This window comes from Euwallacea similis, chromosome 22 (assembly GCF_039881205.1).
Source record: "Euwallacea similis isolate ESF13 chromosome 22, ESF131.1, whole genome shotgun sequence".
In the NCBI taxonomy this organism is placed as follows: domain Eukaryota; kingdom Metazoa; phylum Arthropoda; class Insecta; order Coleoptera; family Curculionidae; genus Euwallacea; species Euwallacea similis.
The window spans coordinates 2,734,889-2,752,133 of record NC_089630.1 but is presented as its reverse complement, the minus strand read 5'-3'; the positions used below and the strand labels follow the sequence as shown (position 1 = coordinate 2,752,133).

The window sequence follows — 17,245 nt, the reverse complement described above, 5'->3', positions numbered from 1 at the left end:
CCAAGTTAATTGTTTGATGAGCTTTATGCTCTTACACCGCTGAGGATGGAAGATCTCCTTATGTTTCTGAGATACAGCGACGCTTAATTTGCTTATTCGGACAGTTCGAAAGCGACCTCTACTAGTGACCCTATTACACAGTTTCAAGAGACCAAAGCGGCAATTTTTGGGTTCAAAATTACTGTTTTTTAAGGCTACATCTTCAATGTAAAATCGGGCGAACGCCCAATTTGTAATATTTTGTTCTAACTTGTTGGATACTTCTTGTTAAGGCAAAAACGGAATAACTGCACGAGTAAAGTCCTCGATGAAATCTAACGAAATTACAAAAATAAACAGGACTTGTAAACTTTCTTCGGTCCGGTTTGAAGTGTTGAATTTCATGGGTATAAGTGAACTTTTTGAGAGTAACTTTGATTGAGATCCCGATGTTTTTTTTCAGTACTCATCATCCCAAGGGAACGCCCGCTGGAGACGAACATCAGATTTAGATCTCGAAAAAATAGGCAATTTTAAGAAAAATTCCTGCAAGTGCTGTGGCAGCTTTGCCAGGACAATTTTTCCAAAAACTGGTGAAAACTGGTTTACCTTCGTGAAAAATACGCTTCGGGCACAAATTGGCAGCAAATTCCATAACGCAGCTCTTTGTGAATTTTTGTATAGTGTCCGACTCCAATGTGCAATGCATTTTAATTAGGTGTTGACCAATGCCCCTATATAAGTATCTCTGGGAAGTATCAAAAGGTCAGTAATTACAGTGCGATCGAATTGGTTATTTTTCTTTATTGTCATGATATTTATTTATTTATTTAAAATTTCTGTGGAATTTTTCTTCACTTCATGTGAGAATTCTCGGCTTTCTCACAGTTCGAAAGAGAAAACTTTGGCCTCACCCTCCGGCCTACGCCCGTGTTTACAAAACTTCGCTAAGCCTCTAAAATACAACTCATTGAGATTCTTTTCATTCAAGCTTAAGAAAAATTTGAACCCAATGGGATTTGCCCACTAGTGCCTGCAACAACAAAAACAAGTTCTTAATGTTGACATTTTATTTAACAGTCTGTTAATAAACGTTTCGCGTGTAGGCGGAAGACCTCGTTTTATATTCTTGCCTGACTTTCAATAAAACTTCAATTAAAATCCTTTTCTATACATTTAGAATTTTCAACTAAAATGAAACAAAAAGATGGACTAACCTTCAGCAACCTGATTTCCGCTGTCCACTATAGCCCTTTTCGAATCTCTGATGCATGTTTCCGTTTCCTCGTGCGCTCGTACAACCAAATTCACTTGCCAAAAAAAGATTTTTTTTTTTTTGATCACCGGAAGCGGTACGACACTGGCTTAATTACAGATACTATACCGGGTGTCGCAAAACTGAAACCATCGCCGCTTTCAAAAGTTTGCGCGAGAAAAACTATTCTTGCAGTGTCGTGCTTTGGGGGTTGGATTTTTTAAGTGGTTTCGATGGGGAAATGTGGGAAATTACCGGATGTCGGGCTACATTTTCTGCGATTTTCCGAATAAGAAAAACAGGTGGAGATCGCGGATCGCGTGCGATATCGGCGAAAGCCGAGAGCGACGTTACCGTTTGCGGGTTGCGGTTGGAATAAACGGCAACAATCGCTGCAGGTTTGGGTTGCGTGGATGGGTTGCTGCGTTGCCGCCTTGGAGGACTAGGCGCAACATTTTTGAAAAAGAACACAGCGGGAATGATGGCAGATTATTGCTTATTGTGCAAGGTGTCCATTTAACAGCCCCTGGGGCTCCTATGGGTGCATTTGTGACTTCACAAAAAGATCGATTGTGGGGCTGTACAGTGCTGGCCATTGAAACAGAGCCAGCGTACACTTTTGGTGGTATTTCGCATTGTGCCTTCACTAAAATATTTTATTACGTCTCTGGATAATTGATACGCATATTTAATAAAAACTCTTTAAGATACGCGTAAAAAAAACAGTCATAAATAAACACGAAAAAAATACAAGTCGTTGAAAAAATTAAGGCGACATTTGCTTGGACATTGAAATAGAGCCGTGAAATGCTTAGGCCAGTAAAAATGAGGCTAAAATTTTAAAACTAGTGACAACCCTACAGGGTGTCCTAAAAAAGCGACGCGTGTAATTGTTTTAAGTGATTTTTTAAAATCAGCTGCATTTTATTCAGGTTATAGAATCCTCTCTTGAGCCTGTGTTAGTTCCTAGATTTTTTACCCTGGAAGACAGTGACTCGAAGCTATGACTTTAAAAGCAATTTTAGACATTTGCAGTGCCTCATAAAAACATTAATATCGCAAGTAGTTTAAGTTAGATTTTGAAAATTTTACTATGGATTCTCACGTGAGATCACATTAGCGGGCACGAATACTCATTTAGCCAAAAATACCTTAATTTTCACCTTTTCAATTTCAATTTTCTTTATTTTTTCGAATCGAATGGTGTGTTTTTTATGACGTAGGACGAAAGAAAGTTCGGTTTTCTTCATTTTCGTATAAAATAATGTCATATTTATCTTAAATGTTAATGGAATTACTAATTATTTCAGAAAGACTGAGTACCTGAGTGTTAACCATGCGTTGCCATGGTTTCTGACTCAAACAATGAATGAGGTTGTCGTATCTCCCTCCCGTCGCCGAACTACAAGGTTTGTAATTACAATAAAGTAATTTTTTTAATTTTAATTTGAAGTTCTACAAAGTCAATTACACGTGCTTTTCAAAAATTACCTAGTCTAATAGCATTATCTAAACGCCCACCAACTCCACTCAAAGTAATTGCAAGCTTTAACATTTCTGTAATAAAAGAAAAATTACTTTTATTTAATTTTATAAATCTCTTCAAAATCGGACACTCCATAGTGCGGAAAAAATTAATTGCAACAATTTTTATTTGGCTATTTTTTGCCTTATTAAATTAAATTGTTTTGTCACGGAAATGCTCCAACTTCTGGTTAACTTAAGAGAATTTGTGAGAATTCAGAAAATGTCATTAAGCTGAGTAGTTTTTGAAAAGCACTCGTAATTTATTTATTTTTTTATTTCCGTGTGAAAAAACAAAACGCATCCTTTAAATTTAGAAGAATTCAGCTTTCAACACCTTTTTGAACAAATCTAAACTCATTGCTATTCCTAGCTTCACGTCACTTTCCCCAAGTTAAGGCCGCACCATTATATTCGCAGCGTTCTTTAATGTGGTCCTGTATACCTGAATAGACTGGCAACTGGGGGATGAATTATTAGAAGTGAGTCTTAATTTTTATTTATCTTTTTTAATTAAGATTCTGTCAAAAAATTGAATAATTTTTATTCGCAGGCGAATGGTCTTCAGCGTCGGGGATTGAACCACCTCGAGGTGGTCTCCATTTTAAAACAACTGTCGATGAATTATGTCTGGTCTGCGCTCGATATCTTGTTCCTATTAGAATAATCGATGCATTTCAGTGTCCAGACGCGTTTCAGCTCAAAGTCTTTATTTTTCAAACCGAAAAACAAGAATTGTAATAGCCTTGGTATTCAAGTGGCTGCAAATTTGCTCGGTTTTTCACTTTAAAATGATCCTTCGCCATATTATCAGGAAAGCTTCACAAAATAGGAGTTATTGTATAAACTTTCTCCCCAAAAAGGAGAACTAATTTAAGCTTGCCCAAATTCAAAACAACATGGAATTGAATGAATTGAATGAAAATAATGGGAACGTCAACTATTAAATTTAACAAAAAACTTATTCATAACAAGATAACCAGCCGGTACAATCACCGCTAGTGCTAAGTTCAACTAAAGTGCGGTAAATTTAGATTTATTAATTAAATTAGCGTGCCAAGCGAAGGAGTGAAATTCCTCGTAAAATCACTATTTTGCGCTCCCCTCTGGAAGCACGAAATTGGGTTCTATCCTTGACTGCAGAAAAAATGTGGATAAGTGCTGCCGATTATATGTTGGTTCCGGCAGGGGAGTGAACCAATTCCGAGCCACATGGAATTGTTAGAAGTGTGCTAAGTATGGAGCTCGTACTCCTGACGATTCGAAATTGGTTCTCCCTCGAAACGAATCGAATCGAATGCTGGCGCGGAAGGTGCGAGAATTGCTGATGTGCGACATTACGGATTGGTACTCGACATGGTTCAAAATACAGAAAACTTTACCAGATCATTATTCGCTTTGTAGGAACGGGAGACCAGCGAAACAAAATCCAACAATTCTTTGTAATTAAAGAATCTGATTCAAGCAGAAAGCAGAACTGATTAATTATTGGAATCTGAAATCTAACGATCTTTCCGCGTTGGTCTAAGGCAACAGCGCGTAAAGCGAATAGCGTGGTAGTTTCCGAGACAAACAGCACCGGGCACGGTCGGCCGACACAAAAGGGTCATACACCTACTAACCATCTCATTCAGTTGCGTAAATAACAGGGTATAAAATTTACATATCTCTTCCTACATGGAATCACTTTATTACAGGCATACCGTGGAACACGACCAGCCACTTACGTCAAACGGAATATAAATTGAAATGAAAACTCCCAAAGGAACACACTTATCTACGTGCCAAAGTGAAGTGCCTACGCACGGTGAAGAATGAAAGATTTTAGGTGGTAATCAAATTAAAAGATCCGCATATGCAATAATTATGCAGCATTTTAACAGCCCATTAGGCCACGTGCCCAAGCTTTCGCGGCCGCAAGATACACGGAATTCCAAAAAAAGTGGCTCGCCAGATTTTTTGTCAAATTCCAATTCAACTTTCCACCACTTTAATGCGAGCGGAAGAAACCGATTTTGGTTCTTTCTTCGTGGAAGCTAATTGGAAAATTTAGATTCACGTTCTTTATCATTTTTTTCTAATCGCTCTGCGCGCGAACACGGCACTTGTGTTAAAAACCTGTAAAAGTTGAAAAACGCTCTTTTTAGCAAACATCTTATTTTTCAATCCATCATTTTACCTTCAAAATCGCCGAAATCGCAGCATTTTTGCTGAAATCTTGATTTGGAAAAGAATCCACTCCTGCTAATACAGTACTGAACTCAAGAAGGCTGTGAGAAAACAATTGCATCCGTGTTTGTCATTTGATACGCATCGTGCTGGTGTCGTCATTGTCGCAAAAAGTAATTTTGCGATTGAAACGAAAAATGCCTATATTTACACGTAGCAGGAACCGTTCAGAGCTTCATAAAAACTGCTTGCATTGAAAAGGTCTGCGCAAAGTCCAGATTTGAAACCTATTGAACATCTGTGGGACGAATCAGGGCACAGAGTGCGTTCCCGCGATAGGCCTCCAACAGCTATAGAAAAAATGCGAGATGGGTTAATTGAAGATTGGAACATCACACCAGGCCAAGTCGTAATAAATTTAATTTCGAGTATGCCAAAAAGGTTAGAATCTCTAAGAGTTGCTACAGGTGGCAATACCCGGTACTAAGTTTATTTCATTTTTGTTAAATATTGGCTCATTATGCACTTTATTTTTTAATATCAACTGCAAGTTTTCAATTACTGATAATTAGGCTGGTGTTTTAATGACATTTGGGCAGTTGTAAAGCAACCAACCGCAAACCCGATGTTATGTAAGCTTGGGGTCATTATCGCGATAAAAGCGATAATTAATGTTAAGTCCCAATTTTTGAGCATTTGGTAGAAGATATCATCTTCCAAATACATGTATTGGTTCATAAGTCCTTCAATAAAATGCACGTTACTTACTCCTGCAGACGACACACACCCCCACATCAGCCGACCTCCACCGTGCTTCACCGTGGCTTTCAGATTTTGTAAGTTTAGCTCTTTATTAAGCTCCACACTGATATTTTCCCATTCGGCCCAAATATGTAACTTGATTTTAATTTCATCAGCAAATATTACTGAATTCCGGAAGTTTAAATCTTCACCAATGTGCTCTCGGGTGAACTCCCCTCGGTCCCCCCCTTCCCCTATTTCTTTGGCTAACAAAAAAATTCTACCGTGAATGTAATTTTTCTCAAAATGCGTTGAATTGCTTCAATTTTGGACAACTTCGTTTAGTCACCATACTGGTCATCATATTGGTCATTTCTCGTACAATCTACGTGTTTCGTGAATATCTTATTCGGTCGAGACATTTTCGCGACTCTATTTTCATTGCGGTAACGCTCAAAGATGTGCTGGACAGTCTGGACATCTATTTACCACTTTGGCCGCATCCCTTTGGCTGGATCCATTTCTGTAATGGATTAGAATTAAGTTTCTTTCACTAACCGGTTCGGCGACCTATTCTTATGTAGTTCCGTTTAATTGATTGAAATGTTGCTTTGAAATGTTAAACTAAGTAAAAAGTAATTGCTAAATCAATGTCGACTTCGTAAATTTAAATTGACACGTTCTGCGCCTTTTTTTCGTACCTTTATCATTTAAGCTGCGACATTTTAATCCCCCGTAAAATTCAATAAATATTTATTATCGCTTTAGAGCGGCATATCCGAGCAAAATGTTAACTTACACGCTTTCAGGATTTTCACATTAACATTAATTTAATTTCGGTACATTTTTTTTCCAAAATAAATACTGTGCCACTGAGGCAAGTTAGTTTTTCCCAATGCGGACTTAATCGCTTAAGCTGCGGCCCACTGTACTAACTCAGTTGGACATTTGTATTCAAACAATACAGTTCCAGGGGCATGGAAAACAGGAACAACGATATCTATCGCGGAAAATGGACTGGATAATACACAGCTGCAAAATTGGTTATGGCATTATTATCTGCATTAAGTAATGTTTTTGAACACGTAATAAAAATAGACTTCAAGAACTGACCGGAAAGCGTACGCCAATACGTCAATTTGGTTTTAAACTCAAACACTATTGATCCACCCTTTGTTAGGACAAACAACATACAAACAACACATCTGAACGGTAGAAAATCAACAAGTCCCTTTATGCACACTAAAAAGCCATTTGGCAGCGTCCACCACAGTGGTCTATTATACAGGGTGGGCCACGAGTAACGCCTCGGAATTTCATGGCAAAGCCAAGAGATTTTTTAACTGTTTCTTTTCTGAGGTGTATACAGACTAACTAGAGCTACATTTTAAAATTATTTTCAAAGTATACAGAGTGTTCCAAACACATTTCAGCTTCAAGCGCCAAAATACCTATTTCATGTCAACAAAAACATGTTGGAAAACGGACAACGCGAAGTACGAATTGACAACATTGTTCCTTTCCCTTTTTCCCCTGAACAAGGGCTCTCTGAATGATCACCCTTTTCACCTTTCCTTTATAATGTGTACCACCAAAACTTTTATATTTTTTCCGCATTAAGCAACTAAAAATTCACATTTTTTTGTTCCTTTGAAAACCCTGCGAAAAAAATTCAAGAGATAAAAAAATTGTACTTTTAGTTGCTGAATGCGAGAAAAATACAAAAGTTAAAAAAGTCAGCGGTGCACAAATAACCCAACCAAAGTTTAATAAAAGCTGCTAAAGGATTATTAAGATCTTCACTAAAAAACGATTTTTTTTATAAGTTTGACCTGCGTCTTCAAAACGGAGCGTTATTAGACCTATGCTCATCTAAACTTTTAGTCCCGGAATCGCTCCTTGAAGTTTGGCCATGGATTTATGTAACACCCTGTAAAATAGCAATCGTAAGAGAATAGAAAGTGAATCATGGCAAATGATTCATTTCACTAATTAGCCGCTACACTTTACTTTCAATAAAAAATTTTACAACTTCGTGAATACCAGCAGAGCTAATTCATTCACAAATCCAGCAAGTAGGCTAATACCTACTTTTTAGCTGATAGTGAAAGTGACAACCAGGCAATTCCGCTTATCAATCTAAATTTGCAGTGGTCGTACATGTTGAATTTCACGCTTGCCTTTTTCAGCTTCATTCATTCAGCACAAGAAACCTGAAAGAGGCTAATTAGGCATACGACAAAACTTTAAACCAGTTGATTTAATGGATTAAATCAATGAAAATTGCGTGTGAATATATAATTTTTATTTTCTATTCTATGAGTGCCCTGTACAAACTGTGAGACTTAAAATCAAACGTTAACCTGTTAATAATCGCGACAAATCAAGCAAAGAATTGCTAGATTTCTTGGAATAAGGCCTCTCTTTGTTGGTGTCCAAATAAAATGACCCAGTTAGGGTGGTGTTCAAGTCGCCCATTGGGACAGTTTCCTTATCGCAATAGTTTATCTTGTATTGGCCCCAGTTTGCGCATTTTTGAGCGACTAGGGCTGTGGGGTTCAATACTGCTTCGGTGAAGTATGCCCAGGCTCTGCGATGGTCACACATCACTAGAATTGAGGTTTTGGTTAGATATTGCTAAATGAGTGTGTCAAAATTTAAGGATACTCAAAATTTTATCATAATTGTTCTATGTTTTGTATAGGAATTTTTCCTTAGTTTTCAGGAATTTTTATTAGGAAACTGATTTGATCTTACAGTATTTAATTATTTTTTTCAATATTTGTGAATAGATCATCACAATTCAGGGAAAAATGCGTTTACATAGCAATATTGGCTAACATAAGCTTGTTTATTTTGAGATTTCTTCAAAGAGTAAATACATTTTAAAAGTTATCTTTATTCGTTTTCGCCGAGAAAATAATGCGTTGGAATGAAGAAATTGATCTATGAATCACCCGAGTTATCAGACCATATCAAAAAGGTCACATCAAAAGGTGTGATGTCTTCACAAACATTCCTAATCCGAATTTTCAAGTGTTCGGCAGTAGCTGGTGTTCGGTCATAAACGATATGTTTCAAATGACCCCACAAAAAAATCTGATAAAGTCAAATCAGGTGATCAGGCGGGCCAGTTAACTTCACTACCACGCCCAATCCACCTTTGTAGGAAATGTTCATTTAAAACTTCTCTGACATAATGAGCAGGGCAGCCGTCATGTTGAAACCACATTGTCAACCTTCTCTCTAAATTAACTTTTTCTAAAAGGTGTGGTAAATCTTCTAACAAAAAATTTGATGAAATTGAACTTGTAGCACTGCCGAGATAAGAGTTTATTTTGTATATAATATTATTATGAATTTTATCACTTTTAGCAAAAATGTTTCAAGCAAAAACATTTTTACTGTTAACAAAGAATTCGAATTAAAAAAAAAAAGTTTTCCACTTGAAAAAACAAAGTTGGCCCCAAAAGACAGGTGCAGGTGATCTTGGGGAAAAAATGGCAGCATGAAAAGTTGAGTCTTCGAAAATAAAAAAGACTATTTGAACATTTTTTTGTAGATCTTCTCGATTTTAAGATATTTACTTGTCCTATTTATCTAAAATCACCCGGTACGCATTAATAGCTGATATGTAAACGAAACTTTAAGAACAAATCTGGTCCGTTTTTAACGTGAATTTGTCTATCTGCTTAAGACTCCTTCAATCGTTGTATCAGCGAACTGATATTAATAATGTAATTTCAATTTTATTCATCTATTCTGTGAGTCTTCTCTGTGGGAGAAGGTACCAAAATTGTTCCGACGATTTGGTTCGTTATCCAAAGGTTTGGTAGAACCAAACGAATCTGTGAAGAATACTTAAAAATGATTACTGACCGAACCAATTTACGTGTGATCCTGTAAGGGAAAAATCATTTTGATTAGCCCGAAAATAATTCCACAATACACTTTTTTATCATTCCCCTCAGCTGAGGGCAAATATTTTGGCCGGTTCTACTTACAGGGTTCCTCGATCGACCCGAACAAATTAGCCAAATCTATCTGTTTGCAACCCGGCTGGCTACTTCCTCCATTGACGAAGAAGTCTATTGTACCTAAAGCGTCTTGGAACCCAAAAGTACCTCCATCCGTATGGACTACCTCTACCACATCAGCATCGTCTTTGTTTAATCTTTTAGTTATGGGTCTTGTTGTAAATAAAGGACCTATGAGGTGAAGGCAATAGTTATTTATGTGTTGAAAGTAAGCAACTGGATGAAGTTTGAGGCCTTATGCGAATCACACGGGATAAAAACGCTTTGAACACAAATGAAGTTTTTTTTTAACGTTCTACACGCGAATAGAATAATATTATACCTAGACGTTTAATTAAAGCGCATTAAAAAAATGAACAGGCGTCATTTTTACTTTACGACCCGTTGCCAAGCGTTATTGTAATTTTACGGCCCGTTGCCGTGAGTGACGGGGCGTAAAAGTAAAACGACGCCCGTTGGTCGTAAACTCATTCTTTCGAAACTAAGACTTAAACAAACAGTTTCGATCCATTTGTGGGTCATTTTTCTTGTGTAAAGTGAGCACCGGCGGTCACAGAGGCCTCAGGAGACGTCCTATTTCATTGGGACAACAAGAAGTGTTGTGAAATATTGTTGATCTCACCTGCCGGATCTAAAGCAACAATTCTAGGCAAAGTGTGCAAGGTTTGCTTCCTAAACTGTTTCCCCACGAAACCACAAATCTGCCCCCCTAACGAGTGACCGACCAGCAAAAAGTTGCTTTTGTCAACGCCGTAATTTTTCCATGAATTCACCAACAAATCTGCAATAAACTTGCCTGCAGATGCAGTCTAATTAGCCAAAAACTGAATGGAGAATCTCACAATAGACTTACTGACATCGTATGTATTGATAGAGGACACATAATAGAACTGATTGGCCGGTTCCTTCCAGTCCACAATAACAACAAAACAGTCTTTATCTCGGATTAGAAAAGCGTTTTTCAGGTCTTCCAGCCATTCGCTCTCACGACTGTTAGTCCATCCGTGAATCAAGAATACTATCTGATTCGTTGTGTTTCTGAATCTTTCCAGATTATCTGGAAAATGATGAAAAAAGTTAATTGGGAACTGCCTTTCCGGATCTGATAAATGTTGCGTAAAATTGCTGTTTGTCTCTGATGTTGAGACCGTACAAGGTTGCTCATTAGAGCGTCAATAAGTCAGTAAATATGAGTTTTAGAAGGAAACTGGTCATATCGAAGTTTTTGGTCATTAAGAGGTGCGTTTTCCAAAATTATTTTCAAATGTACAGGGCCCGTCATAAAAGTGTGGCAGGCCCAAATTATGTTTTTTTTTATCTGAAAATTCCCGATTTTTTTGCCATTTTCGGATTTGCCGTCAAATCTTAAGGTCAGTTTGCGTAAAGGGTCTTATGTCAAAAAGTTACCGTTTTCAAGTAATTCGAGAAAATTCGAAAATTGGATAGCTGCAAGATCTCGCGGTAATCGGTGCTGCGCCCTCGCCGCTGCGAACTTCGGAATCGGTCTGATGGGGCTCCAAGAGGACCTAACAAGATACGTTTTGACGTGTCTTAATTTTTAAAAACGTTTTCCATAACCCCCAAAATAATCCTCTGAAGTAGCATGACTTAAAACCTCAATAACTTCCTCATTTCAAACGGAATGACCCAATTTTGTCGACGGCATCGCGTTCACAATCCAAATTTCTGCAATTTTCGTTCACATTAGTCTATCCCTAAACGCAACCGGTTCTAAGTTTCTGAAAGTTGCCCCTTTTTGGCTCCTAAATGTTTCAAAAGTCCCACGGGTTACGTCACCATGGACAAATGCTACGCGCGTGACGTCCAGTGTCATTTTGACATTTTTCATGACTATCCATGACTCTGTTATTATTTTGTTTTCGTAGTCGCACGTTAATTCTAATGTGTTTTTCGTTAAAATTATCTTTTTTATTAAGATTATTTTTATTAACAAGTAGAGGTCTTTTCTGGCAAGGCTGCAACTGTATTCTGGTCGAAATGGAGGATAATTTAGGAATTTCTTGCGAATACCTCATTTGCATAAAAATAAAATCGTTTTCCGTAGTTTTATGCATTTTTGGATGCTGAACACTATGCCGTCGAGGAAATTGGGGCATTCCGTTTGAAATAAAGAAGTTATTGAGGTTTGAAGTCATGCCACTTCGAAGGATTATTTTAGGGATTATGGAAAACTTTTTTTTAATTAAAACACGTAGCTTATTAGGTCCTCTTGGAGCTCGATAAGATCAATTTCGAAATTCACAGCGGTTCAGGTACAGCACCGACTTCCGTGACATCTTGCAGTTATCAAAATTTTGGAATTTTCCCGAATAACTCATGGAAATGGTAAATTTTTTACTTAAGACATAAACCACCTTTAAAATGAGGATTGAAAGGAAATTGGAGGAGATTGAGGATAAATTCGAAAACAGCAAAAAAAATTGGGGAGTTCCAGTTAAAAAAAAGGTTATTTGGTCCCACCACATTTTCATGACGGACCCTGTACGTTTGAAAAACCTTTAAAATACGCGCTTTTTAATGATCAAAAACTTTGATATGAAACGTTTCCTTCTAAAACTCATATTTGCTGCATTTTGACGCACTAACGAGCAACCCTGTATGTTTTTTGCTCTGTACGCCTTTCTAGCAAAAAACTCATTTATAACTCTAACTTAATTCACGGTTCACCTTTGTCAATGGCAGTAAACTCCTTTGGATTTTCATGTGTGTACAAGTAAAAAGTGACCTTGTCCTCAGTAACTGGCTGGTTTTGAATGTCCCTAGTCTCGATCGCTACATTCTTATAGATGTGAAAAAAGTCGTCCTTAAGCCGTTCGTCTATTGCCAATTCCACAACTACAAAAAAAATTGTAGAAATTAATAATGAGTCCCAATCGGGGACTTTATGCCCCATACTCACCTTCTAAACAACAAATTAACAACAAAACAAAAATTAAAACTTCTTTACATTTGAAACGCCACATTTTCACCAAATTCCCATTAAGTATTGTTGCCCTAAATAACGTTGAACTCAGTAAGACGAAGATAGGACTGGAGGTCGAATAAAAGAAATGTATTTTTATGTGTTTGCAGCCTTATATTTCAGTTGTTCTTCATTATAAACAGATTATTATCAATATTCTTTATATGTTTATGTGATTATACCAGGTGAAGTGAAAAATTGCTCTAGTCGTATTATTGCATAGCTCTCAGAGAGGAAGACACCTCTTAAGCGCCCTCGTAGCTGAAAAGGAAATAAACCCATATTTGAATACAAATGTGGAATCATGGTAGTTTTGAAGGTCGAAAGATGGGTTTCAGGAATATTCATAAGTAATAAAGACCGTTCAATTAACCGCAGATCTAATTGATACGAATTCATATCTGCGTTAGCAACATTTGTCAATGACTGAGTGCCCCTTGGCAGTCGTAAGTTTCAACAAATTGAGATGTGGGTGCCATCATTTTCTCTCCGAACTGATCTTTATTTCTGGACTATTATTAGCTTATTCATTAACTAAGCAAATAATATAATAATAAGAAATTTACATACGTCTTCCTACACCCACCTATACGTAGGCACCGCTCTGTAATGTCGGGGGATTTTTTTAGAATTCTGTCTCCAACAATCGACTTCAAGATATGTCTTGTACCGTCGTCGTTCTGTTGTATGTTAATCAGTTTAATAGTTCACCTCTGTTGGCCAATGGGATGTTCTACAATTAGGTTTGACTTTAATCTGGTGAACTTGTAACCTCGCTGGGGTCTTTGTCAGCAATAAAATTGAGCAATTAAATCCAGTTAATCTTCGAGTTATGTTCGAATTTCGACAGTAGTCCCGTGCAGCTTAAATGTTGCCGGAACACATGTTGTTAATATCTAGAATCGTGCGGTAAAGGTGGATCTTAACTCACCTCGTTTGAAATGAACAACTAGGTGAATCAGGAAGTTAAAATACAGTAATTCCTGAAGAAGTTCCAACACGGGAAATGTGAAATATTAAAATTTTGGAAAAATAAAAATTCAAAAATATCATATAGGGTGTTTCTGAATGGATGGTAAAATTTTTAATAGGTGAATCCCGAGCCAAATTTAAGACGGAAAGTTTATATAAAGACTTGTTCAAAATGCTTCGTTTTCGATCTACAGGGTGTTAAAAACACTTTTTTTCTTTTTTTTTAAATTACTTATTTATTTTTTATCGAAAATTTGTACATATCATACACCGAGTGTTTCCTACAAACGGAAATTTTCGGACTTTGATTTCATATACGGGGTGGTGCGGATTGACGGGTCTTGAGCAATAGTAGGCAACTAACAGCCAATAGTTGTCAAATCTGACAGCAAACAAGTGCATCAACAAGTCATGGCCAACCTCACTATATTTAAATTGGGTATGTTTGATTCAAGCGAAATTTTGCAAGATGCTGAAAAGTGAGAAGATTCAATGCGGATTTCAGAAATTTGCCTAAGAGAATCAAAATATTAACAGGAAAAAAATATGTGATAAATGAGAACTCAAGACTCATCAATCCACATCACCCCGTGTATGAAATCAAAGTCCGAAAATTTCCGTTTGTAGGAAACACTCGGTGTATGATATGTACAAATTTTCGATAAAAAATAAATAATTAAAAAAAAAAGAAAAAAAAGTGTTTTTAACACCCTGTAGATCGAAGCCGAAGCATTTTTGGACATGTCTTTATATGAACTTTCCGTCTTAAATTTAGCTCAGGATTCGACCATTAAAATTTTTACCATCTATTCAGAAACACCCTGTATACAGGATGCCTATTAACAATTTACCCCCAACTAATTCTAAAAAATAAAAAATCTCATCTAAGAAAGGCTCAGACGGAGAGCCCCCTTCAATTTAGGAGTACACCTTAAAAGTAGTCTCGTTGCCCTTCCCCGTACAATCCGTTCCCCCGGCGCATGATATAAACTTCCTTATTTTAAATGTAGCCCCCCAATTTTTTTGTCATTTTTGAATTTGTCGTTAAATTTTAAGGTCAGTTTATGTCAGGTGTCTTATCTTTAAAATTCAACAAGAAATCCAAATATATCAAGAAAATGGAGGGGTTCAATTCTATAAAGAAATTAGGTGGGGGTAAATTGTTAATGGGGCAATCTACCCTTTTATGTTGTTCACCCTGTAGTAAAAATTACATCAAAAAGTGGTTGTTGTTACATGAAACTTGGGAGAATCGGGGTACTACCACAGATCTATTGCAGTACCTATCATACTACAGTTAATAACTTACTCTCTATACTCCTACTATTTCTAATAGTATACTCACCTTTCTCCCAATAGCCAAAACACCTGTGTAAAAACTACGAAGAAAGAGTAAATAGCATTGTCAGCAGGGGCCTTGGCAAGATCCGATTTGGGGAGAATTTATGAACTTCGTGTAACATTATTGAAGTGTATACTTACCTTGTATGTTATGCTTTATTTCTCGTTGCTACTGCATTGAACGTTCATTAAATATACTTACTCAATTAAAAAGCTGCTTAATGAACGAACGTGCTTAGATCACTTTCCATCGTTAACAGAACAAAATAATTACCATACAGTTAAAACCGCTAGTAAAAATTGGCAAAATACAATGCTAATTTATGGAAAATGCAAATTATTAATTAAGCGAGACCTCCAAAATTTCACATCACTGCATACGATGATGTAGGTTCGGGTACCAATTTACTTGAAAATAGAAAACGGTATTCCGTGGATTTGGTCACTTTGTAAAATCGAATTATACAGATTATAAAAACATGTAAAAAAGTATCTGAAAAACTCAGGGATGAACTATTAAAAAATCTAATAAAGACTGGAAACAGTAAGAGTAGTACTCTGTATCTCAGTAATGATCAGTTTGTCACTCCCTTAAATGAAAAACCATGTCATTTTCACCGGATGAAGTTGTGATGCACTTTTTTCCATGTTTTTCTGAGGAACCCTGTGTAGCTGACCACTGAATTTTGTACAAAAACTTTTCTACATTAGAATAGTGCCTACCTACATAGTAAATAACTATATACCTACGTCTAGATAAATGCGGTATTTTTCCATAAGCAGCAAGCAAAATTATTCTGCACAAATTGAGATTTATGATTTTACAGATATCTACCTATATGATAGGCCCACACACCACACATACAGTAGATCGAGTAGGTATTCCATACAGTGCGGGCGAAAAGTACAGAATTTCTACAGAGTTTCATGCAGTATGTTCAGAAATAAACATGATGTAACAATTTTTAATATTTTAGAATTCAGGTAAGTTTTTTTAGCAGATTTAACATGGTAAATGAACTATACGCAAACCTGCAGCCTGAAATGTTAACTAATTTTAAAAACCGCATGAGCAACAGTCCAGTTGAAGTAATTCGCAAAAATAGAAATATGTACTATTTTGTTGTTAAAAGCAGGTTTTTCAGGATAAATCTATTTTGCTATGAAATGATAACTCCTTCACTGAACGGTAATCAACAACAAACTTTATTTTTTTATTATACAATAATGGCAACGACCAACTAAGAATTACATAATGCTTCGAATATTTTCCATATATGCGTCTCCCAAACTGATTCTATGTATATATATATGGAATCCTTAGTTACCACAAGAGATGCAGAACCAGTTAAATGAGTAAAGACCTTTGTAAGAAATTCAAAAGTGGTTTAAAAATTCTTTTAGCTTTCACTGCTTCCTAGAAAATAGAAGAAAGTTAAATACTGCACTTTTAACTTTGCCTTATGGTTTCTCAACCAAGCCGAAAGAGACTAAAGCAAAAGCCTTATTAGGGCACTATTTTTACGTAGGATACGCTGACGTATCAAAAATAATTTGCTTGTTCCGAGGAGTTCTATACTCCAAGCACATCCTAACGATAGCCTGTCAAAACAATTATATTTGTGGGATCAGCACGAGCAACGCTTCCGATTGAATGGTTATAAATGTGCTCCGCATACCGGATGAAACGAAACAAAACGTGAGATCACGTGCATATTGAGCTATATTGCACTTTGTCAATGTTATGGCCTGCAAGATCGCCCGATTTAAATCCTCTAGATTTATTTTGTTTTTGGATATTTGAAAACATTAGTCTATGATACTCCTGTAGATAGGCTCAAGGAACTGCAACTACAAATCAATCAAAAATGCCAATAATTCAAACCAATGAGGGGGTTTTTAGAAGGAATTCGAACATCTTTCAGACAAAGATGTCGTGCCTGTTTGAAAATGAAAAGAGACCCTTTCGATCATCTTATGTAACTTTATTTTTACTAGAAACTTTTTTTGTTTGTTTGTACATAATAAATGAGTAATAAATAATCAGAAATAAATGTTTCGAAAAAGATTAATCTTCCACGTCTCTGAAACCGTTACTTAACGGATCCATGTTTACTAAGGCTTTTTTGTTTAATTTGGTTTATACTATTACCTCTTCGAATATTTTACTCTCCTTTGATTAGTACCCTATAGATACCGGTACGTTATTGATCGTTCGCTGCGAGTACAAAGCGTGCATTTGTT

General features: G+C 36.5%; 2 protein-coding genes across 2 annotated transcripts in view; both read right to left on the bottom strand.

Moving 5' to 3' along the window:
• The window catches only part of Lrt (Leucine-rich tendon-specific protein), a 68,562-nt gene extending 66,940 nt beyond the window's left edge, over positions 1-1,622 (bottom strand). The window contains exon 1 of the mRNA XM_066401336.1: positions 1,197-1,622. The gene's annotated coding sequence lies outside the window, so the exon portion shown is untranslated. The remainder of the gene's footprint in view (positions 1-1,196) is intronic.
• A 6,336-nt stretch (positions 1,623-7,958) lies between these two features.
• On the bottom strand, positions 7,959-12,763 carry LOC136416259 (phospholipase A1-like). The gene is made up of 6 exons (XM_066401355.1): positions 12,626-12,763; positions 12,394-12,561; positions 10,559-10,762; positions 10,328-10,501; positions 9,673-9,876; positions 7,959-8,277 (listed from the first exon to the last, which is right to left on the bottom strand). The coding sequence occupies exons 1-6, from the start codon at positions 12,687-12,689 to the stop codon at positions 8,027-8,029; spliced, it is 1,065 nt and encodes a 354-aa protein (XP_066257452.1). The 5' UTR covers positions 12,690-12,763; the 3' UTR covers positions 7,959-8,026.
• Between the last annotated feature and the right edge of the window lie 4,482 nt (positions 12,764-17,245).